This window comes from Ustilago hordei, assembly GCF_900519145.1.
Source record: "Ustilago hordei strain Uho2 genome assembly, contig: UHO2_contig_04, whole genome shotgun sequence".
NCBI classification, from domain to species: Eukaryota; Fungi; Basidiomycota; class Ustilaginomycetes; order Ustilaginales; family Ustilaginaceae; genus Ustilago; species Ustilago hordei.
Window position 1 is genome coordinate 872,841 of NW_024545261.1, and position 21,083 is coordinate 893,923.

The following is a 21,083-nucleotide window of genomic DNA, read 5'->3' on the forward strand; positions in this document are numbered from 1 at the left end:
CTGCTTACTTGCTCGTAAATGAAACTCCTCCACATGTACTGAGCTCGAGGAAAGTGACAGAAAGCAGCTTTGCTTGACTCCGAACCATGCTTCTCACCTGGCACTGCTCAAACTCCATTTCCTGACTCCAGCTTAGAAGAATTCACACAGCATCGAGCGACTTAGGGTCCTGCTTGACAGCCACGGTGGGTCGGAGTGGCATCTTGCTTCAGCTGTCGCAGACACCTCTGCACAGTATGTCGAGCGGACGTTCACGGTTCCTACCTCATCAAGCACGGCGTCAAAAAGATACGACCACTTTCGCCCTTTCGAGCTTCGGCGGCTTCATTCGAGCACATGCATTCTCTCCGTTACCCGGTTTCGACTCTGGCAACTCGTTACAAGCAGCCTATATCCCACCATTACTTCTTCAATGCTTGATCACTGGTCTGGGGGATGCAAGCATATTCACGCTCACCAAGACCTGGGTCGGGTTTATGACTGGAAACATGGTCCAGATGGTGATCAACTCTTTCGATCTGCTGCTTCCTTCCGACTCCAACGCAGGTGACAACCAGGGAGAGGTTCGCTGGAAGCTCGAGTCGAACGTCAGTGCGATCGTTGGCTTCATGATTGGGTGCCAGATCGCATCCAATTTGGTGACACGCCTGGCAACGGAACGAACAAAGCGCATCACTATTGTGTTGCTTTCACTCTATCGATCGTTAGCCACATTGACAATCATCCTTGTCGGCACACAATATCCTGCCTTTCGACTCGGCGGGTCGCTGGGTTGGCTTGTCATCTCCATCTTAGCGGCGAGCTTCGGCTGCCAGTCGACCTATTCTACCAGCCTGGCAACACCGTTTTCCAACACGGTCGTTTTCACTGCTACATTGACTTCGGTCTCATCTGACCTGCACCTGCTCATGCTCAACTTGACAGGTTCAAATCGGCTCAAGCTGATGGGCATCGTTGGGCTTCTCGGCGGCGCTGCGTTGTCGCAGGTCATCTTGAAAGTAGCCACGAAAGCATCGAAGCGGGACAAGCACCAAGCAGTACAGCATGCGCTGATTGCTTTGTCGATCATGGAGCTTCTTTTAGCGGCTTCATGGTTCCTATGTGGCATACTATCTAGCTGGAGAGAGTATCAGTGTCGTGGTCAAGCGAGATTACAGCACGTCGAACGAGCCTCTGAATCCGAAGATATATAGACTTGTTCACGAGATATAGTTAGAATACATTTGCTCAGAAAACAGGTCGTCTGTCAAGTGATGCTAGTTGAAGTTACGCCAGAATAACCGATATGCGAGAAAGCCGAATTGCCGATAGACCGAAGGAAGTGCATGCATGGTCGACGTGTGGCGACCAATCAGGAAACGTCCTAGGAGAAAACGCCGAGGCTAAAAGAAGATAACGCCGAGGCACCACGCGACACATTCAGTTAGTAGGGTGAAGTCAGACTTTCTCATGGACGGAACGAAGGTATATATATGAGCAATCCTGTAGCCCTAGTTCATAGAAATCTTAAGCATTGCAGTTATCATACACCTGTGCGATAAGAGCTAGAACGTAGCTCTACGAGGCGGTGCCGTGCAGCTTCAATCTTCAATTATGCTCCGAATGATTTCAATGTTTGACATGCTGATTCAGTCATCCAAAAGGCGCAGACAAATCAGACAAGGCGAGACACTGAGTGATGTAAACAGACACTGTTCCTTGATTGACATTGCGCACTTCCTTCTATGCACGAAGCGGCCGAAGGGACTTATCATTTCCCCATACTTGCGGTCTGTCTGAGAGGTCAAACTTCCAAGTTCCACCGCTGAGCAGGTCGGTCCAGTTGAGCTTGGGCTGGTCTATAGCTTGGCCGTTCACAAAGAGATTAGAAACGTAGACATGTTGATCATTTGCCCCCGGAGCCTCGATCCGCAGTCGCGTGGGCTTCCCTTCTCTGGCCTGACCATCACCACCGTGATTCATTCGCGGCGGGATATCGATGTCGATGGCCTCGAAGAAAGGCGACGATACGACATACTCTCCTGATACCGGATTGACAGGGTAGAAACCCATAGAGCTAAAGATGTACCAGGCACTCTGCTGGCCACGGTCCTCGTTGCCAGCGTATCCATCGGGCTGGTCGCTGAAGCTCTCGTACGAGATGTCACGAACCAGCTTCTGAGTCTTGCTTGCCTCGCCAAGCAAAGAGTACAGGTAAGGAATGTGGTGTGATGGCTCGTTGGACTGATCATTGTGTCCTTCACTGAAGTGTCGATCCAGCAGCGCTACAAGCTTGTTTCTGCCTCCTACCAGCTCTGCTAGACCGGAAATATCTTGTACCACGTCGAAGCTGTAGTCGAACATGTTGCCTTCTGTGAAGCCTTGCTGGCGACCACGTGGATCGGGCAGAGGCTGGACGATGAAGCTTCCGTTCTTGAGCCGAGCAGCCATTAGCCCTTGTTCGTGGTCGAACACATGTCGATAGTTCTTGCTACGGCTGTGGAAATAGGCAGCTTCCTCTTCTTTCTCAAGCAGGTCGGCGAGAATGGCTATCGCATGGTCATCGTAGGCATAGTCGAGCGTGCGACTCGTGGATTCGGACCAGCCATCAAGAGGAACATACCCTGAGTGATTGTAGAAAGTCAGACCAGCCCTGACCTCAAGCGGTGTATATTCTTCACGATCCTCGTAACGCAGTTCGTCATCTCTCTCTGGAGGCACTGTTCCATCTTTGTACACAGCCTTCCACGCTTTCTGCAGGTCAAAGCCCTGCACACCCTTGACAGCAGCTTCGGCAATGAGCGAGTCGGCATGCGTCGAGATCATAATGTTGGTCTCTGCTAGCGTCGACCACATGGGCAAGAAGCCAGACTCGTCATAGATGTCAAGTAGCGACCGCACCATGTCGACAACCCGGCGAGGCTCGAACAGGATAAGCAAGTTCCACTGAGCTCGATAGATGTCCCAGATCGACCAGGACTGGTAACGCTGCAATCCTTCCTTGACTTTGTGGACGCTGTCAGTGTATCCCGAGTAGTAGTGATACTTGTGCTTGTCCTCTTTGTCGTGATGAGGTGTTGCTGGCGGTGTCTTGATGCCATCTACATTGTCATCGCTGTGTGGGATGGGTTCGGCATGTTCGGCTGGATAATGTGAGGCGTGAAACATGCCTGTATACAAGATGCGCTTCTGTTGTTCGCTTCCACCTTCCACCTGGATGCGATCGGTCTTGGTTCTCCAAACGTCAATGAGCTCGTCAACCACGACCTCGACAGAGGTGCCGTTGTGCATTTCGACGTCGAGGTTGTAGCGAGCCTGCTCCTCTGAGATCAGGCTCATACCAAGACGAACTCGCACTTTGATTGTGTCTTGCGGGAAGCGGACGAATGCATAGACACCCAGCTCGTTCCAGCGAGCTCGCTCGTCCGGATGCATCGCGATACCAGTGGCGTTCGTGTGAGCAGTGCCACTGCTTGCGAAGCCGCTGATCCATTCATCCTGGATAGTACTCGAGCGCTGGTACTCGAAGCGATAGACAAAGTAGCCGCGAAATCCAGAAGCCTCGTGTGGACCGAGACGGTAGTCCATCCTTTCGGTGTTGTACCCTGAGACTTCGCCTTTCTCTGTGTTGATGCGGACAGCACCTCGCCACTGTTCTCGGGACGCTTGGATTCCAACATACGGTGCCTTGCTCGAGATATTGCTGTCCGGGGTGGACAAAAGGCCCACATGTGAAGACCGTGAACTTGTCTCGTGTTCTTGAGTGGTGTCATTGCTCGGCGAGTCAAAGGTGTACTGCACTATGGCAGCACGACTCTTGCCGGCAAGCTCGGCGAAAACGTGACCTTTTGTAGAGGAATTGCCCATGCGCACAGCATACTTGAAGGGAGAGACGAATTCTTGCGAACGCTCAAAGCTGTGACCTCGTTCGTGCTTGGCGAGCTTGACGTCTCCTTGTCCAGCAAAGATGGTTGTAAAGCCATAGTCGCCCATCCAGATCGCAGGTTGACGGCTTGCAATGAAGCCAATGTTGACGGTGTCGTTGTCGTGGTATGCGCATCCAGAGACGAGATTCTCCCGAGTCATCGGCACGGTGCGAACGCCAGCAAACGGCAATGCTACCGACGGAACCATACCACCGTACTCAGATGGATCAGGGCCGTTGGTACCGATGCGAGGATCGACCCATTTCAGCGTTCCTAGCCGATTGCGATATCTAGCCGCTTCCACGGCCGAAACGGAACGGGAACTGCCATCCTGCTCCGGGCAGAAAGGGTAGCAGTCTGGTATTGCGGCTTCAGCGCTTGGTAAGCTGGATGTGACGGGCGCAGAGAAAGACGCTTGCCGAGCAAGTGTTGACACCAGGTGGAACGTGAGCAGCCACCAGACCGAAAGCAGCGGCCATGGCAACAGGGTATTGGTCGACCGCAACATGCTGATCTCAACAGCAGGCGGGTTCGTCCAAGGTCGATAGTGCCGCGAAGATCCTGCTGGTCAGGCGGCAAGTTGTCATCTTCGAAGCTTCTCCGTCTCAAGTTGCTGGACCGGGTTTCAGGGTCCAACGCTTCGGTCACTTTTTCTTACGTGCTTCATGCAACACCTGCGACCAGGATGCTGTTGGCCACACAAAGGCTGGCCTACTGTGCTTTATGCTGAGCTTAAGAGAAAGCGGTGGAGTGCTGCTCTACCGACTAGTGCTTTGACTACCTCATGCTCACGGCCTGAATCGTCTCTCATGCTAACGGTGTGGTTTCATTCAGCATTGGTAGCACAGTCACAAGTACCCAGCACGTCGCAAAACTTCAGAGCATCCTCCGCACATGTCGCCAAGGATGAGTGTCAACGGGCAAGTACGGGGCACCAGGAAGCGAACGCTAAGTGTTTCATCTGCCGGCGGCTCGCTGAATTGCCATGCCATGAGTGTGCCGCGACTTTGCGCGGAGAGATCTCCGAGATCGATCAGAATCCCGAACGAGCAGCAGCGGCCCCGCATTCCTTTGTTTTGCGAGCTCTCCATCGACCGGTCAAGGCCATTGCGGATCAGCTGCCTGATCTTGATGGCGGGCTGTGTGTCGAAAGAAACATCCGCTTGCTTCTTTGTGATTGAGCCTCAGATGTTTGATCCGTCTGTTCCACCTCTTCTTGTTCTCTCACAGCGTCTAACCGAGCTCGCCTCCGTCTTCGTCTCGCCTGAGGACGTGCCCGTTGTCTGCGTGGAGAACAGGAACGTCTCTACAAAGACTTCTCCGCAGATCATTCGAGGTGCTTTCTGTACACTAGGGTACAAGTACAGTAAAGCATTCGGCGCAGAAACATCTGGCAAAGTTGTCCGCGCTTCGCAACCCCTCTTCGGGAATCTTGGGAAATGATCGTCCATCATCCTCTTCGTCTTCTCCGATAGAACTCCAAGACAGGTCTTGTGACACCGTACCCACTTTGAGACTCGGAAATCATCCAGCCTCAACAGGTTACGGCTGACCGGCAATCCCGCACTGCGCACATGCTCATCGACCGCCCTTAAACCCTTCTTGTGGCCTCTCAATTGAAGTTGTTGCTGCGCTGATCTTAGCCAGAGGATCATTGCAATCGAATGGAAGAGCGTGCCCCTGCATGAGAAGAGGGCCCAAAGTTCCCCCTTCTGGTTTGGTATAAAACTCCGATGATCCTCTCTCCCTTTCGCACTCCGCTCACCCCCACAAACACTTTCCTGCCTGTGCGCATGGTCCTCCTTTGACTTACTTCCCTCCACTTCAAGACCTCTTCCGTGGATCAGCTTCGTTCTTCTTCCTCCCTTGTCGTGTCGAGCTCATCGACAACATCATAAAAGGATGATGTTCAAAACGGCACTCCTGCCACTGGCGTTCCAGCTGTTCGCTGCGTCGGCTTCACTGGCGAGTCCCACACCGGTTGCCAAGGCAGAGCTGTGGAAGGCTGCTGTTGTCGACTCCATCAACGGCACTGATGCCAGAGCCACGTCAACCACTACTTCAAATGTTGCTGCCGCAGCATCGCCGCAAGAGACTCCTGGCTTTGTCAACAACGGCACTATCGGAAGCTACCCTTGCTTGTACAACTCGCAGACCGAAGGCTCGCAGCTCATCCTAGGCTCCGGCTCCACTGTACCCGGCACACAGTGTCCTCAAGCCTTGCCTGCTGTCTACCCAAACAACCGCATCGAGCTTCGCGCACCGGACGACTCGATCCGTGCCACCTTCCAGCCGTACGGGTCCGGCGTTACTGAGCTGTGGGTCAAGGATCGATGGGGTGGATGGAGAGATATCGTGCTTGGCTATGACAACACCACAAACTGGGCCACGGACCCCAACCATCCCAACTTTGGCCCCATTGTCGGTCGATACGCCAACCGCATCAAGAACGGCACTTTTGAGCTCAACGGTCAGACATACAACATTCCAAAGAACGAGAATGGTTTCGACTCGCTTCATGGCGGAGACATTGGTTATGACTGTAGCAACTACACAATCTCCAAGTTGAGCGCCAACGAGCTTATTCTCGAACACATCGACTCCGATGGATTCCAGGGTTTCCCTGGTCAGGTCAAGACGTACACTCGCTACACGCTCTCCAAGAATGCAACATGGCACATTGAGCTCAACGCTACAGCGACCAAGGAGACTCCGATCTTGCTCTCTTCGCATGTCTACTGGAACTTGGACGCCTTCAATGAGACGGCCTCCAATCTGGACTACGTCGTCCACATGCCGTATGCAGATAAGTATATCAAGACAGACACTATTCTCATCCCCACTGGTCCCACTCCTTCCGTCGAAAACACACCGTACGACTTCCAGACTGCCACACCGCTTGCGAAGAACTTCAACGACACTCTCGGCATCTGCGGCTACGAATGCAAGGGCTGGGACTCATGCTTTGTCATGTCGAACCCTCCTGGCTATGATACCGCCAAGCCTGTCGTTGAGATGTACAGCCCCAAGTCGGGTATCAAGCTCTCTGTCGCTACGAACCAGGCGGCTGTGCAGATGTACACTTGCACAGGCGTCAACAAGCCAGGCAAAGGTATTCCGAGGAAGCAGGTGCACGGCGGTAAGGTCGGCAACGACATCGGCGAAGTTCAGTATGAGAACGACGAGTGCGTCGTGCTCGAGATGGAGGACTACATTGATGGCATCAACAACCCAGAATGGGGTAGGAACCAGATCTACGGTCCCAATAGGCCGTACCACTGGAAGTCGACTTATACCTTCACGACTGTTGACGAAAACGGCAAGGCCATGTAATAACGACTTTGCCAACATTCGCTCTCAATCAAAGAAGCTTGTCAGTCACAGTGAACCGTTTGTCTCTTATGCAGCGTGTAGTTCAGATCCCCACGTGCGCGAACTCGAGAGGATTTGACCCGTCAGATGACACAACATGAGCATCCGCACAATTTGGCTCCAGAATTGTCTTTCATGGTTCCGATTTACTATGCTCTTTACTTCAGAGCTTGCCCTTGTCTGCAGCAAGTTGTCGGCCAGAGACAAGAATACATGGACCACCGTAGATCACTCGGTCCTGCACCGAGTCTGGTTGCGACTTGACCCAGCTGATCAGATCAGCATCCTCAGCGCCAGGCTGTTCGGGAGGGATACAGAGAAGTAGAAAATTGATGAGATCAGGATACTCTGCATTTAGGTTGGTGAAGGAGAGGAACATACCTGTAGCCAGAACGTAGAAACACCTTGCTCTTGAATACCCTTCCGTACAACGGCCAAGCTGATCTTAGGGGGCGTGACTACGGAGATAGCAATATTATCTGCATTAGTGCCTGCAGCATCGAGGAAGTGAGCGACGTCAGGCTGAGTAGCAAGTCCTTCGATCTCAGGCTCTTTAGGGTGAATGGGTGTAGCGTCGAGTTTGTGTGCCTGATACCATTTGAGCACCTTGTTGCCGAATTTCGAGGCATCCTTACTTGCGCCAACAATAGCAAACTTGTTCGCGTTGAAGAAGTTGTTCAGCGCAGTGTTGATGTGTGCGTTCGCCATCTTCGCGTTAAGTCTTCCGAACGAAGGGGAGAGTGTGTCGTGGTGGTGGCGAGAGGGAACTAAGTAGTACGGTGGGTCAGTGCGGGTTCGGCAATCTATCTTCGAATGACACCATCAGAACGTTGTTGGGCGTGCGAGATCTCATCAATCGGGCACCCGATGGAAAATGCACGAAACAAGAAGATGCTTCACTCCGGAGGAATTGTCGGCTTTGCACATTTGTCTAGCGAGTCACAAGATCATGCCCCACGTTGATGAAGGGAAGCGAAGTCCTGTCAGTGGTAGCTACTTTCTCGTCAGAACACCAACACCATCATATCTCAAGCACGGGAGCAACATGGCATCATTTCTGACACGAGGCAAAAAGATCGTGGCGTGAGTATATTCTGCCAAGGTCAACTGTTTTCATACCACAGAGAGGCTGCTGGTTCTGACGCCGGTTCGTCTCCATCATTCACATGCGGGAACCCTGCGCTGACATTCGTGATCCTATCCTTGCATGCTCCAACACAGCATCGGCCGCAACTACGCCGCTCATGCTAAGGAGCTCAACAATGCCGTCCCCACCGAGCCCTTCTTCTTCCTCAAGCCCACCACATCCTACATCACCAACAATGGCACCGTAGAGATCCCGAATGGCATTGTCGCTCACTATGAAGTCGAGCTCGGCGTTGTCATCGGCTCTGCTAAGGTATGCAATGTCTCAGCTGCTGATGCCATGATCCACGTCGCTGGCTACACCTTGTCGATTGACATGACCGCGCGTAACCTCCAAGACAAGGTCAAGTCCAAAGGTCTTCCCTGGTCTTCGGCAAAAGGTTTCGACACTTTCACACCCACATCAGGTTTCGTTGACAAATCTCGTGTCCGTGACCCTTCAAAACTCAAGTTGTGGCTCAAGGTCAACGACCAGATCAAGCAGAACGGTCCCACGAGCGACATGATCTTTGATATTCCAGAGCTCATCGAGCACGTGTCGAGCATCATGACGTTGGAAGAAGGTGATCTGCTGTTGACAGGTACACCACAAGGCGTTGGAGAGGTCAAGGACGGCGACACGATGTTCTGCGGTTTGGAAGATCAGACGGGAAATCTACTCGAACAGCTCAAGATCAATGTTGCCAACCGTGTGGGCGGATACGAGTTCAAGCCCTGAGTCTTCCAACTTCTGCACATCCACACGCACATACTATGCTGTATAGAAGTTTCGTTGAGATGAACGTTCGTTAAAGGCATTCCACGAGTCTGACAGATACCACGAACAACTGACTTCTAGTTGTTCTTCTTCCTCTTATCAGCGTCGAACTGGACTGCCCTCTTGAGAGCCCTCTTTTGCGAGTTGAGCGTAAAGAAAATGACCCATGAAGGAATACCGAGTGCCATAGTAGTAAAGGCCCATCGAACGGTCACCAGCTTGCTTGCGCCTTTCCAGTAGCAGACGAGCGCCATCAGAGCACCCTCCAGCAAGTGAGCTCGAACGATGCTCTTGACGAAGGCATCGATCTTGGCAGGGCCGCCAAAGGTGTTGTTGCGCAAGTTGTTCCACTGGGTCAACTTGTCATCTGGGACGAGAGACTGGACAATGGCGTGCGATGCGAGTGCGTCTGAGCGAAGAGCCAAGTATGCGAAAACGCACAAGGCCAATGCAGGAAACGCAAGCTTGGGTGTGCGGTACACGATGTCAGGCTGTGGCGTGGGGCAAAAGGCAGCAGTATGAATGTCCGTCCAGACTAGAAGCACTAGATGCAAGCTTTCGCGGTAGGCAGCTTACCTTTCGAGTGGTGACGACCTTCTTTGAAAGCGCCGAAACGTCAACGAGACGCTGTCGCACTTCGGAGTAGCCGGCAAGGTGTGGATAGAAGGGAACATGGACGGTCTTGGAGCCAGGCTTGCCTGCAATGGGGACAGAACTCTTGTCGGTGGTGTAGACGATTTCGAGGCGCTCCTTGTCGATCTTTGTCATGAGCACCTGGTTGGGCTTGAGAGGGTGGAGGAGGTCGCCATAGTGGGTTGCGAGGTAGGCCAGCGAGTCCTGTAGAATACAAAAGCCACGAACAATACATTGTGTGTCGGAGAACGTCAAGTCAGCAAGTCGATGCAGTGAGGCAGACAAGCAGGAGGTGGATGGCATACCTTGTGGTCATTGTTCATGTGAGAGATGATGCTCTCTGCCTTAGCGGCGATTTCGTCTGATGCTGCGGCGGCCATGGTTGCGATAGCGAATTAAAGCTTGCGATAGCGAATTAAAGCTTGCGATCGACGGCTGATGGTGGACGTGTGAACAGAAGAAGACAGAAGAGAAGCAGTATTTGAAAGCAATTGGTTACCACTCCCTGCTCCAGGTCGAGCGGAAAGTTCGCTGTTGCCAAAAAAAGTTGCTGCAACGAAGAGCTGCTCTCAAAGACGCACGCCTAAATGCGGGGTGGCATGTGAATTAGCTACCTCGGCAGCATAAAACATAGCGTCGGCTGTTGCGTTTTCACGCAACTTTCGACCCAGATTCCGGCAAATGCTCCACTCGAACAAGCATGTGGAATTGACCGGTGTAACATAGTGATAATTGGGCACGGTTCTCCTCCACAGCGAAGCAAGTCAGCATGATGCTCGACCCTGAACAAGTTCTTCTTACGAACGTCGAGCGCCCATGTCCTCCGACACTTCATCTGCGGGGCTCCGTACCTGCATCCATCAAGATGCCGACGGCGACATATCTTCAAGCACGTAGACATGCCGCGGCGTCCCCACCAATACTGGAAACGCGGGATGAAGCCGAGCTTGACCTGCAAACACCGTCGTCCTCACTTCGACAGCACCTCGATTCAGAAGCGCTACCGAGGCCGGACTTCTTCGAGACGCTGGACGAGCTGCATCTTTGGTACCAGATGCAATATGGAGATATACTTCAAGATCATCTCGAATCATGTAGCAAACACAAGTATCCGCCATCCCACAGCAGCTCTTCTGCAACAGCTGGTAGCCGACCCAAGCTGGTCGTATGCCATGACTTTCAAGGCGGCTACACCGAGTCGCCACACCGACAAGGCTACACACTAGAGCATATGCATCTCGTTGATACATTCATCTACTTCTCACACAAGCGTGTCAGCATCCCACCTGTCGGCTGGCTAACAGCCGCCTCCCGGACCGGCACAAAGGTCCTCGGCACGCTCATCTTCGAGTGGGCAGAGAGTGTTCCAGACATGGCACGTCTTCTCCGTGGTCCTGAACGCAAAGCGATGCCGCTGCGAGGTGATCCCTCCTTCTCTCCTCAGTATGCTATCGAGTTGATCCAGTTTGCATTGGACCGTGGCTTCTCCGGCTACCTTGTCAACATTGAGACCGCACTGGATCTTGGCTTCAGCTGCTCTGGAGAAGCGTGGCCTGCGTGGGTCGGAGAACAGGCCAGAATCGGCGAGATGCACCGCAATTCCGAACGTCTTCGCGGCTGGGTGCATTACCTGAGAGAGGAGGGGACAAGGCGCTTCGTCGAGGCTGGCAGGAATTCAGACGAGTGGCAGGTTATGTGGTATGACTCGGTGGTGTATCCCCATGGCCAGCTTGCCTGGCAAGATGCTCTCAACAAGCACAACGTACCTTTCTATCAGTCGGCTCATACCTTCTTCACCAACTATACTTGGGCGAGGCCGCCTCAACCACTACCTCCGGGTGAGCTCATTGACCCGGATGACGAAAGTCCGCAGAACCTACAACGTTGTGGTTTTGGTCTGACAGGAGAAGCAGATGGAGGGCTGCATCCGCAGTTACTGCTCTCAGCAGCCATGGCTGATAGCGTGGCTCGACCACGCAACGAGGTGTATGTCGGAATCGACGTATTTGGTCGCAATTGCTGGGGCGGCTTGAAGAGCTGGAAGTCGCTTGAAATGATCGGTCCGCATCGACAAGATGACGAAAAGGAGTCGCTGGGTCTGAGTGTCGCACTCTTCGCTCCCGGATGGACATGGGAAGAGGAGTCAGCCGGTCTTGCGCTCACATCTGAACAAGCAGAACGAAAGAGAAGCTGGGTTGATTGGTGGCACATCGACATTGCTTTCTGGGTCGGCGTCCCTACATCTCTAGCACCGGCAAGCTATCGAATTCCTCTGTCAGATAGTGAAGCAAAGCCGGTCCAGAGGTACTTCCACCACTCTAATCTCCAACGGGATCGTCTTCGTCGACGCGCCAGTCGGCATGGCTTCTATACCAATTTCAGCTTCGGCTCAGGCACAAAGTGGTTCGACCAGGGCACGCTAGTTCACGAATGGTCAGCGGGCTCGAAGGATGAAGAAGCAGGGTTCACAGACATGGGTGTTTGCATGCCCAAACCGGATCTTTTCTACCTGGCGTGGCATCATCTTCAGAAGACGATGGAGGGAGCAGCGAAACTAATCGATGGCGTAGAAAACGCAACATGGTGGTATGACCATCACTGCGTCTGGGAAGGAACGGCCTCCTTCGCGATGTTTCTGTCACCATCCTGTGACGACCAGGGTAAAGTCACAGATCGCATGACAGTACCGCTCTGCTCAGCGGTAATGCTGCTGCCGGAAGCTGCCTCTGGTGAGGCACATGATTGGAAGTACACACTCGTGTGTCAAGGCGAGGCAGCCATTCTTGACGCACTGCAGCCACATGTGATGCACCTTGGCGAAAGCAAGGAAGAAGGCCAGCTCAGCATTGAGCACAGCGATGTCGAACAAGAAGCTCTGTCAAACAATTGGAGAGCCTTCTCGGTGCAGTTGAAAGTTCGACGATCTCTTGATGATGCAAATCGATCCATCATGGCACTCAGTTTGGGCTTCTCCGTTCATCCTCTGACGACAAGTCAGATTAAGCTGCGGATCGGAGCTCTACAACTTTCTTCAAGTGCGAAAGGCGCAACAGTTTCGCAGTCAACAACCCCATCAGCGTTGGAAGTACGATTAGCTACGAGCATCGCGCATGAGGGCGCATCCCCCGCAACAATTGGAAGCAGGGTACTGCCAGTGGCACTGACATGGACATCTCCTTCAGCCAGTTTAGCTTCGGCGTACTTCAATATATGGCTGCAGGCAGCCGGCAAGCCCGAGACCAAAGCTTGGTTGGGCACTTCAACGCGCGAAGCAACACTCTTTGAGTTTTGCCTCCCGAATCATCTCGTCCTCCCATATCACCTTAGACAGCTGGAGCCGCGAGACTTAAATTTCGTCGTCACTTCACTAGGCATACTCCACCCACAGACGGTCGCAAAGGGACTCGTAATACTCTCATAGACGCACCCGTATGCATCAATAGACGATTCTTACTAATGGCTGTTAAGTCTTATGCTGAGATCTGGTTCTGAAGCTTTGGCTCCACCCAGACGCCTCTGACCTTTGGTGGAGCTCTTTCCTCCTGCATATTCGCCTGGTCTCCCTGTTTGGTGTGCTCTCCGGCATCGTCGCTGATCTCTTCGCCCAGCGTCGGTGAGTTGTAGTACTTTGCCAGCGTTTCGATGGTTTCCAGGGGCAGATCGTACTCGAGGGCAAGTCGTTCGAGGTCCTTTCTTGTCTCGCAATGCTTTCGGTCGTCGAGTAAAAGAGTGATGGTGTTGGCTGAGATTCTGGGAACCCCTGCCGACTTTGCCGATGCACTAGCGGGAGAAGTGGAGGATGACGAGGAAATGGCCGCTGCAGACTGCATGTTATCGAGGTTGGCTCGCTCACGTGCTTCCAGAATACGGAGCATTTGGTCGTTCTAAGTACGATCACAAGATCACATTACGGCCATTGTAAGGGTGTTGTCAGCAATCTGAACGAGAAGGAAGCGTAGTAAGATAGGTTTGTCTTGCTACTTACAGGCTGATAGTTGGTAGCATTCTTTGGGACTTGCACCTGTCCTAACCTCGACAGGTTCTGCATGAACTGTGGATCGTAAGCATCACGCATGATGTCGGCAGACTTTGTTTCGCTGGCTTGCTGCTGCTGTCGCTGTGTTTCTTGTTCTCTGCGAGTCGATGCATACGGTGCGTACTGCGAGCTCTGCTTCGCTTTAGAAGCGCCATACTCTGTGGGCGTAACACGATCCTTGCCGGCGTTCGAAGGAGCAGCAGGAGCTGGGTTTGGGTGGGCAGAAGGCTTGGCGGCGGACGGAACAGCGCGAGCGACGGAAGACGCCAATTCTGACCCGAGCTTACGCGCTGGCTTCGATGATGACGAGCCCATCTTCGATATACTTTGGCGTTTTGGAAGTGCAAGTGCACGAAGATGGTCAGGACATAAGGCTGGATTCGAAGATGATGAGCTGACTAAAGTGGAGGACGAGAAGGTAAAAAAAGCGGAAGTCGGAGCTGAGAAATGGATGCTTTCTTCTTGCGGTTGGACCCTGCGACAGATGAGGATGCTCAAAGACAACTTGACTCGTCCGTCCTCGCAACCACCTTTGCGATCAACAAGGAAGGATGGAGGGCCCCACAGATAGCAGCGCGCTGGACGGATTCAAGCTCATCAGGATCTTAGATCAGGATCCAAAGCTCAAGTCGGCCAACCTTCTTGGCGAATTTCCCACCACCTCTGCATCCGGCGAACAAGGCGGCGAGCAAGCCATTCTGATTGTCGAAAAGACACACTTCTCGGAAACATTCTTTGATCGTCTTCGCGAGCCCTCGGAATGCCCGATTCGCTACGCCGATGATGCGGAAAGCTGTGCCAAGCGGCCGAAAGTGACGGATGACGATATCTCAAATGCGATGCACCTGGACCGCCGAATCATCTTCCAAGGACTCACTGATCTCGGACAAAACGACATTTATACATGGCTGCTGGCTTGGTCTTATCGACCTTCCTTCAGCGCAACTTGCAGAGACAGTGACGCAGACACCAAGATCACCCTTATTCGGCCGGCAACGCAGACGCACATTGACAAGTACTCGGCGCAGCGCAAAGCTATGGTGTACGAGACACCGGAAATGTATCAGCACAAGGTGCTGCCCTGGATCGAGTCGTTCCCGCCTTCCCGCATACAATGGGTGTACAATATCCTTGAACACAAGAAGGAGGCCGATAGTATCTTGTATGAAGATCCAGATCCAACGAAAGGCTTTATCATTGTGCCGGACCTTAAGTGGGATCAGAAGACGACGTCAAGTCTTTACATCCAGGCTATTGTTCACAACAGAGAGTTGAAGAGCTTGCGAGACCTGACAAGAAACCATGTTGAAATGCTAGAGAACATCCACGTTCAAGCCAGCAAGGTAGCGTTCGACAAATACGGCCTGGCGGGAAAGGAGGAGGGACAGGCCGAGGGCAATGTGCGTTGCTTTTTGCATTACCATCCGAGCTACTACCATTTGCATGTGCATATCTTGGCAGCGAACTTTACTTCGCATCCTGGAGCGGTGGTTGGACAAGCACATTTGCTGGACGATGTTGTAGACCTGCTCAAGCTTGGGGTCGACATGAAGCAGCGGACGCTTGGTTACTCGCTCGGCACTAACAGTAAACTCTGGTCGGTGCTGTACCCGTCACCAGACTCATAGTTCTCAGTCAGCTTAGCAAAACAAAGGGATCTTTCTCATGAGCCTCTTGGATATCTAATATCTGCCAACGACGACTATGGCTGCGGTTTGTAGACACCTCTCTGTGTATATAGAACTTGAAGAGGCAAAGGAAGCGGCTCGGAAGTCGGACAGCATATTTTCCTCCACTTCAGAGCGCTTTCTCGACTTCTTGTGTCGTGTGCTGGGCAGCTGCGCTCAGTTCCGTCCAAGGATGGGAAATGGCGAAAAAGATTTTTGTGACTGCTGCGCCATTCTGTAGAGTGCTCAATTCTTCCGATACAGAACCACACACTCCCTTTCCTCTCAACTACAACCTCGCTTCTTCCCTTCGACTCGCTTTACCGCTTGACAGACATAGAATGGTGGAGTCAACACATCTCTACGACGTGCTCGGCGTGGCGCCGGACGCCTCTTCAGCTGACATCAAGAAAGCCTACCGCAAGCAGTCGCTCGTCAATCACCCCGACAAGAATCCAGACATCGATCACGCAGTAGCCTCTGAAAAGTTTGCAGAGATCAACCACGCGTACGAAACGCTCTCAGACCCCGACTCTCGCGCTGCATACGATCGCTACGGTGATGACGAGCCCGGTGGGCCGGGTGGAACTGGCGGGATGCCGCCAGACATGGACGACTTTCTCGCGAGCATGTTCGGTGGCGGCATGGGAGGAATGGGTGGCATGGGTGGGATGGGCGGTATGCCCCGTGGTCGAAGGCCTCGTCGTACAAGGGGTGAGGATGAAATCATCGAATACTCAGTCACGCTCGCAGATCTTTACAAGGGTAAGACCGCACACTTCAACCTTACCAAGAACGTCATCTGCACACACTGCGAGGGAACAGGAGCCAAACCAGGTCTCACTGAGAAGGAGTGCGTCAAGTGCTCAGGTAAAGGATCCGTTCTTCAACAGCGCAGCATGGGCAATGGCATGATCGCTCAGTCTTACGTCGAGTGCGCCGACTGCCACGGCGAGGGAAAGAAGGTGCGTGACAAGGATCGCTGCAAGAAATGCAAGGGCGAGAAGACTACCAAAGCCAAGGCAAAGCTCGATGTCGAAATCGAAAAGGGTATGATTGATGGTCAGCGTATCGTCTTCAAGGAAGCGGCGGATCAAGAACCAGGTGTCAAAGCAGGTGACATCCTCATCGAGCTGAAACTGCAGAAAGACGAAGCATACGAAGTCAAGGGTCTTGATCTTATGACGACCGTCAGGTTAACGCTGGTGGAAGCGCTCTTAGGTTTCTCACGCACTGTGTTGACACATCTGGATGGCAGACACATTAAGGTCGAAAGGATAAAGATCACACGGCCCGGAGACATCGACGTCGTGAAAGGTGAGGGAATGCCGCAATATCGCGACCGCAACCAGACCAAGGGAGACTTGTACATCCGATGGGAGGTTGACTTCCCAACAGACGCTCAGCTGGCAGCAGATCCTGCTATCCGAGAAGCGCTCCAATCTGCGCTTCCGCCAGCGAGGCCCGACTTGGAAACAACGACAGAAACCACCGAGGACCAGGTCGAACCAACACCGGCAAAGATCGAACAGTTTGGCAGCAATCGTGCCCGTATGTCCGGACAAGGGCACATGGACGACGAGGGATGGGAGGACTACGACGATATAGGAGGACAAGGACCAGGAATGCAGTGCGCGCCTCAGTAATCGACTGCATCGCATTGAGATATGCATCAACAACATCACTGCTACTCTACCCTGTAACACTACAACACTGCAATCACATGCTAGACTCTTTCACGTCAACACACAAATCTGATGGACGAACTTTCTTCTCTACAAACGGCCCATCTTGCCAGCACCGACTTCGAGACCAATTGCAAGGTGTGCTAGACGTGCATCGACGGCAAAACCTTTTGCTTGGAAGTCTGTGAGAAATGTGCCGAGGGAAAGTTGGGCGTTAGAATGCTGCAATATACTGTGAAGGCAACGCCCGCGCGAAACAACTCACCTTTAAGGCTCTTGTACAGCCCCTTGACAGGAACCAGATATTTCTCGATACATTCTCCTTCCTCTGGCTTGGCTACTGGCTCTGCTGAATCGTCCTTCAACTGGATGCTGACCACAACCATCTTCATGTTCGCGCCCGTCAAGCCGGGATCGTTGAACATGGTGGGTGTTGTCTCCTCGATCTGTACTTTACCACCTTCCTTGTCCGTTCCATAGCCTGTCTCTTCCTCGAGTTCTCTCAATGCCGCTCTGTTGGTTCCTTCGTCTCCCTCCTCGCCGGCGTCGATGAGACCGGCAGGCATCTCGATGCAGCTCTTGCCTACTGGCGGCCGGTACTGCGAGATGAGCAAGATATGGGGTTCCGATGAGGGCCGGTGAATGATGGTCATGATTGCAACAGCATCGACATCGCCTTTGCGAGTCTTGCGGTCGGCAGACTCCCACTTGCGTTGTCGTCCTGTTGGGTCGACCCATTCTATGGATCGCAGACCAACCCACTTGGCCTCAGAGTCATCGAGCGGGGCGGTCTTAATGACTTTGGCGCTTCGTGATGACATCTTGGAGTCAGTTGCGGCGAATGTCTTCGTTGCCTGCAAGGTAAAAGCCGAAGTAAAAGCTCGAGCGTTGTGCTGGACTGAGGAGTTGGCAGGGAACAGCTGTCGACGCGTGAAACGGAGCAAAGAGATTTGCGATGATGGCACTCGAGCAAGTGTCACTGCGCAGCGTACAAGCATGTGTTGCTGAGGGACTTTCTCTGAGTGACCGAATAGTGAGGAGAAGGGTCGAGAAGAAGGCCAAGGGAAGGGGATGATGACCTCATGCTCGAAGATTAGTGACATCCGTTTGTGTCCTGTGCGTCAGTTTCTCCACACAGAACGACAAAAAAAAAAAAAAAAAAAAAAAAAAAAAAAAAAGGTGGCCGAGGAAACATGCCGGCCTAACATCAGTGATGATCGGATTCGCTTAGTTGAAGGCGTAGACGTTCTCCATTCTTACTCTTCCAACACCTCCTTCACCGCATCTTCACCCTCATATCGCTCACTCTGGCTTGCAGCTCGAGAAATAGACGGCTTCGACATGTCGTCACCGTTCATCGGGCTCAATGTGAAGATCACATTACATTCTCGGCCAGGCTCATCGCTACATTCCAAGATTCTCTCCATCGATCAGGCTTCCAACACTCTCACAGTACAGAAGCAAGACGGCTCCCAGGCTGTGCTGAAGCGCACCGACATTGCTAGCCTTGCTGCGATCAAATCCGTCGAGCCCACGACGAAGTCAGCCTCCTCGTCTCCGGCATCTGGCAACCCTACCCGAAATGACACCGCAACACCGTCAAAGTTGCTAGGTAAAGCAAAGAACCACAACGACGCTGAACATGCTTCGTTTCCAAGCAAGCCTGCAGTCGCAGCGCTTGCATCTTCTGATCCTGCTATCATGTCTTTAAACCGCTCAAATGACGCTACCGCTACTTCGACAGAGCATCACTTTGCTAACCACCTTCTAGCACCGTTGCAAGGCTCTGATCCAGCCGGATCCCGATCCTCCACTCCCTCTCGCTCTCGCTCACCTCGACCCAAACCCGCTGCTGCTGTTCAAACGCCCAAGCCAGCCAAGAAGAAGCAAGCAGCAGTCTCTATCTCGCGCGGTAGCAGCCCTGCCATTCCCAATGCAGCGCTTTCAGACGAGTTCGACTTTTCTGCAGGTCTCAAGGCATTCGACAAGAAGAAGATTTGGGACGACATTCGTGCCTCTGACCACACAGATCCTGCCTCACTGCTCGTGTCTCACAATCGTATCGCGAATGCTCCAATCGAGCTCGTTCGTGGTCCAAATGGAGTGGGTCCCGCTAACTCAGTCTCGACACCAGACCGCGGAAGGACCAGCGTCAAAGATGGACAGCAGAAGCTGAGGCCGAACGAGATGGTTTGCAGTCCCTCCCCCGAGCATGTACCTTCCCCCAATCCATGTCCCTCGATTGCTACCGCCAAACCTGCTCAGTCTACGCAAACTGCTGCTTCTGTACAGCAGGCAACCGCACTTGTCGTTGCAAGCATCCCCAACAAGCCTACCTATGAGCAGCTGGAGGAGAGGGTTCGTAAGCTCGAAGCCGAGCTCGCACTCGCAAGAAGACGTAATACATTGCTTGAAGAACTTGCAGGTTTAGGACTTGGCGTCCCCACACGTGCTGACGCAGCTTCGGACTTCTCCAAGCCTTTAGTTGTATCGCCGCCTGTTCAGCCGAACACTGACAAGCCAGCCACGGACGCTGCTGTCGCTACTGTTGAAAAGGATCTTTCCAACATGTCACTGCAGTCTTCATCCACTCTACCGGCTGCTATCATGGCTTCCGCCCAGGAGCAGCGCTCATCTACTTCCGCATCTCTCTCGGACGCTCTTGCAGCTGCAGGCTTCAACGTCTCAAGCCAAACACCGTCGGCTGCTTCCACGCCTGCACCTGCAACCCCATCGTCGATTTCAGCTCCTATCTTCACCGCACCCAAGGACGCAGCTGCAGAAAAGGAAGAGCCGCTCTTCGGTCACATCATCGATCCGCCCGTGCTGACGCTACTCTTCCCGACTGCCGCACTGCAGCATGCTGCTCTTGCACGCATGGAAGCGTTCTACGAATCCGACTCCAAAGCGAGAAGCTATCTCACTCTGCAGCAGGCAGCCGACGAACGCATCTGCCGCAACTACCAAGGCTTCAACTTCCCTGTCCGTCAGGGTGTGCAGGAATGGCTCGATGCCATGTACGAAGCTACTAGTCTGGACGATGCTAGTGATGACACGGATGTGCCCAAGTGGTGGGCACCGCACTGTTCGAATGAGGAGAACCAATTGCTTGATGTGCTTGTCTCTCTCGGCGCAATTTCTCCTTACGAAGGCGCTTCATCCCGCAGCGAGGACAGCGAGACCGGCAACATTAAATACGTCATCTCGTGCGTCGCATCGCAAGCTCACTCGACGCTGCCGCACGAGCTCCTCCATGCGCTTTACTTCCTCTCCGCCCCTTACCGCAGCTTTGTCACTCGTCAATACGCTTCGCTCTCTTCCGCCAACAAGAAGGTCATTGAGACCGATCTTGGCATGCGCAAGTATTCTCCCTCTGTGTTTGAGGACGAGTTCCAAGCCTACCTCGCCGAAGGATTAGGAACGGAGAAGGAGTTCGGCAACAAGCCGGCAGCAGAGTGCAAAAACATTGCTGATGCGTTGAGGGCTCAGGTGTCGAAAGAGTGGAAGAAGTTGGGCCTGGACTTGGAAGGTGGCAAGCAGCAGGAGAAATGGGAAGATGTCAAGTGGCAGACACTCGATAGATACGCTGCTGTGCAGAAGGCGAACAAGAAGAAGAAAGCTGAGGGCTCCTCGGCAGGTAGCCCAGCGAAAGTCAAGAGTGGGAAGAAGAGCAAGAAGTGAAGCCTACCCCCTCACGCCACTACGCTGAGTCTTCTTGAACAATATCGTCGCCATCTTCTCACATTCGACGTTGTTTCAGCACAACACCGTATGGCAATTTTGCTTAGCATCTGCACAGTCTGCATGAAAACAGCAACTCCATCATTCGAGATTTCTCCCTCCAGTCTAGAATGAATAAGAATACAATGTGTGTGTCAACGG

At 53.0% G+C, this 21,083-nt stretch overlaps 12 protein-coding genes across 12 annotated transcripts; 7 read left to right on the forward strand and 5 right to left on the reverse strand.

Annotated features, from left to right (window-relative positions):
* Positions 1 to 236: 236 nt before the first annotated feature.
* On the forward strand, positions 237 to 1,193 carry UHO2_02641 (uncharacterized protein; the record flags this gene model as incomplete). The annotated part of the gene is made up of 1 exon (XM_041555429.1): positions 237 to 1,193. The coding sequence occupies one exon, from the start codon at positions 237 to 239 to the stop codon at positions 1,191 to 1,193; it is 957 nt and encodes a 318-aa protein (XP_041411363.1).
* A 529-nt stretch (positions 1,194 to 1,722) lies between these two features.
* On the reverse strand, positions 1,723 to 4,413 carry UHO2_02642 (uncharacterized protein; the record flags this gene model as incomplete). Its single annotated transcript, XM_041555430.1, has 1 exon — positions 1,723 to 4,413. One exon carries the CDS (start codon positions 4,411 to 4,413, stop codon positions 1,723 to 1,725), a length of 2,691 nt encoding a protein of 896 aa, XP_041411364.1.
* A 1,394-nt stretch (positions 4,414 to 5,807) lies between these two features.
* Positions 5,808 to 7,238, forward strand: UHO2_02643 (uncharacterized protein; the record flags this gene model as incomplete). Its single annotated transcript, XM_041555431.1, has 1 exon — positions 5,808 to 7,238. One exon carries the CDS (start codon positions 5,808 to 5,810, stop codon positions 7,236 to 7,238), a length of 1,431 nt encoding a protein of 476 aa, XP_041411365.1.
* A 202-nt stretch (positions 7,239 to 7,440) lies between these two features.
* On the reverse strand, positions 7,441 to 7,985 carry UHO2_02644 (uncharacterized protein; the record flags this gene model as incomplete). The annotated part of the gene is made up of 2 exons (XM_041555432.1): positions 7,441 to 7,575; positions 7,659 to 7,985. The coding sequence occupies 2 exons, from the start codon at positions 7,983 to 7,985 to the stop codon at positions 7,441 to 7,443; spliced, it is 462 nt and encodes a 153-aa protein (XP_041411366.1).
* A 337-nt stretch (positions 7,986 to 8,322) lies between these two features.
* On the forward strand, positions 8,323 to 9,141 carry UHO2_02645 (uncharacterized protein; the record flags this gene model as incomplete). Its single annotated transcript, XM_041555433.1, has 2 exons — positions 8,323 to 8,360; positions 8,499 to 9,141. The coding sequence occupies 2 exons, from the start codon at positions 8,323 to 8,325 to the stop codon at positions 9,139 to 9,141; spliced, it is 681 nt and encodes a 226-aa protein (XP_041411367.1).
* A 116-nt stretch (positions 9,142 to 9,257) lies between these two features.
* UHO2_02646 (uncharacterized protein) lies at positions 9,258 to 10,193 on the reverse strand (the record flags this gene model as incomplete). The annotated part of the gene is made up of 3 exons (XM_041555434.1): positions 9,258 to 9,671; positions 9,757 to 10,017; positions 10,119 to 10,193. The coding sequence occupies 3 exons, from the start codon at positions 10,191 to 10,193 to the stop codon at positions 9,258 to 9,260; spliced, it is 750 nt and encodes a 249-aa protein (XP_041411368.1).
* A 485-nt stretch (positions 10,194 to 10,678) lies between these two features.
* UHO2_02647 (uncharacterized protein) lies at positions 10,679 to 13,234 on the forward strand (the record flags this gene model as incomplete). Its single annotated transcript, XM_041555435.1, has 1 exon — positions 10,679 to 13,234. The coding sequence occupies one exon, from the start codon at positions 10,679 to 10,681 to the stop codon at positions 13,232 to 13,234; it is 2,556 nt and encodes an 851-aa protein (XP_041411369.1).
* Positions 13,235 to 13,283: 49 nt separating this feature from the next.
* UHO2_02648 (uncharacterized protein) lies at positions 13,284 to 14,164 on the reverse strand (the record flags this gene model as incomplete). Its single annotated transcript, XM_041555436.1, has 2 exons — positions 13,284 to 13,697; positions 13,799 to 14,164. The coding sequence occupies 2 exons, from the start codon at positions 14,162 to 14,164 to the stop codon at positions 13,284 to 13,286; spliced, it is 780 nt and encodes a 259-aa protein (XP_041411370.1).
* A 236-nt stretch (positions 14,165 to 14,400) lies between these two features.
* Positions 14,401 to 15,477, forward strand: UHO2_02649 (uncharacterized protein; the record flags this gene model as incomplete). The annotated part of the gene is made up of 1 exon (XM_041555437.1): positions 14,401 to 15,477. The coding sequence occupies one exon, from the start codon at positions 14,401 to 14,403 to the stop codon at positions 15,475 to 15,477; it is 1,077 nt and encodes a 358-aa protein (XP_041411371.1).
* A 380-nt stretch (positions 15,478 to 15,857) lies between these two features.
* UHO2_02650 (uncharacterized protein) lies at positions 15,858 to 17,162 on the forward strand (the record flags this gene model as incomplete). The annotated part of the gene is made up of 1 exon (XM_041555438.1): positions 15,858 to 17,162. The coding sequence occupies one exon, from the start codon at positions 15,858 to 15,860 to the stop codon at positions 17,160 to 17,162; it is 1,305 nt and encodes a 434-aa protein (XP_041411372.1).
* A 129-nt stretch (positions 17,163 to 17,291) lies between these two features.
* On the reverse strand, positions 17,292 to 18,022 carry UHO2_02651 (uncharacterized protein; the record flags this gene model as incomplete). The annotated part of the gene is made up of 2 exons (XM_041555439.1): positions 17,292 to 17,383; positions 17,467 to 18,022. 2 exons carry the CDS (start codon positions 18,020 to 18,022, stop codon positions 17,292 to 17,294), a joined length of 648 nt encoding a protein of 215 aa, XP_041411373.1.
* Positions 18,023 to 18,542: 520 nt separating this feature from the next.
* On the forward strand, positions 18,543 to 20,882 carry UHO2_02652 (uncharacterized protein; the record flags this gene model as incomplete). Its single annotated transcript, XM_041555440.1, has 1 exon — positions 18,543 to 20,882. The coding sequence occupies one exon, from the start codon at positions 18,543 to 18,545 to the stop codon at positions 20,880 to 20,882; it is 2,340 nt and encodes a 779-aa protein (XP_041411374.1).
* Between the last annotated feature and the right edge of the window lie 201 nt (positions 20,883 to 21,083).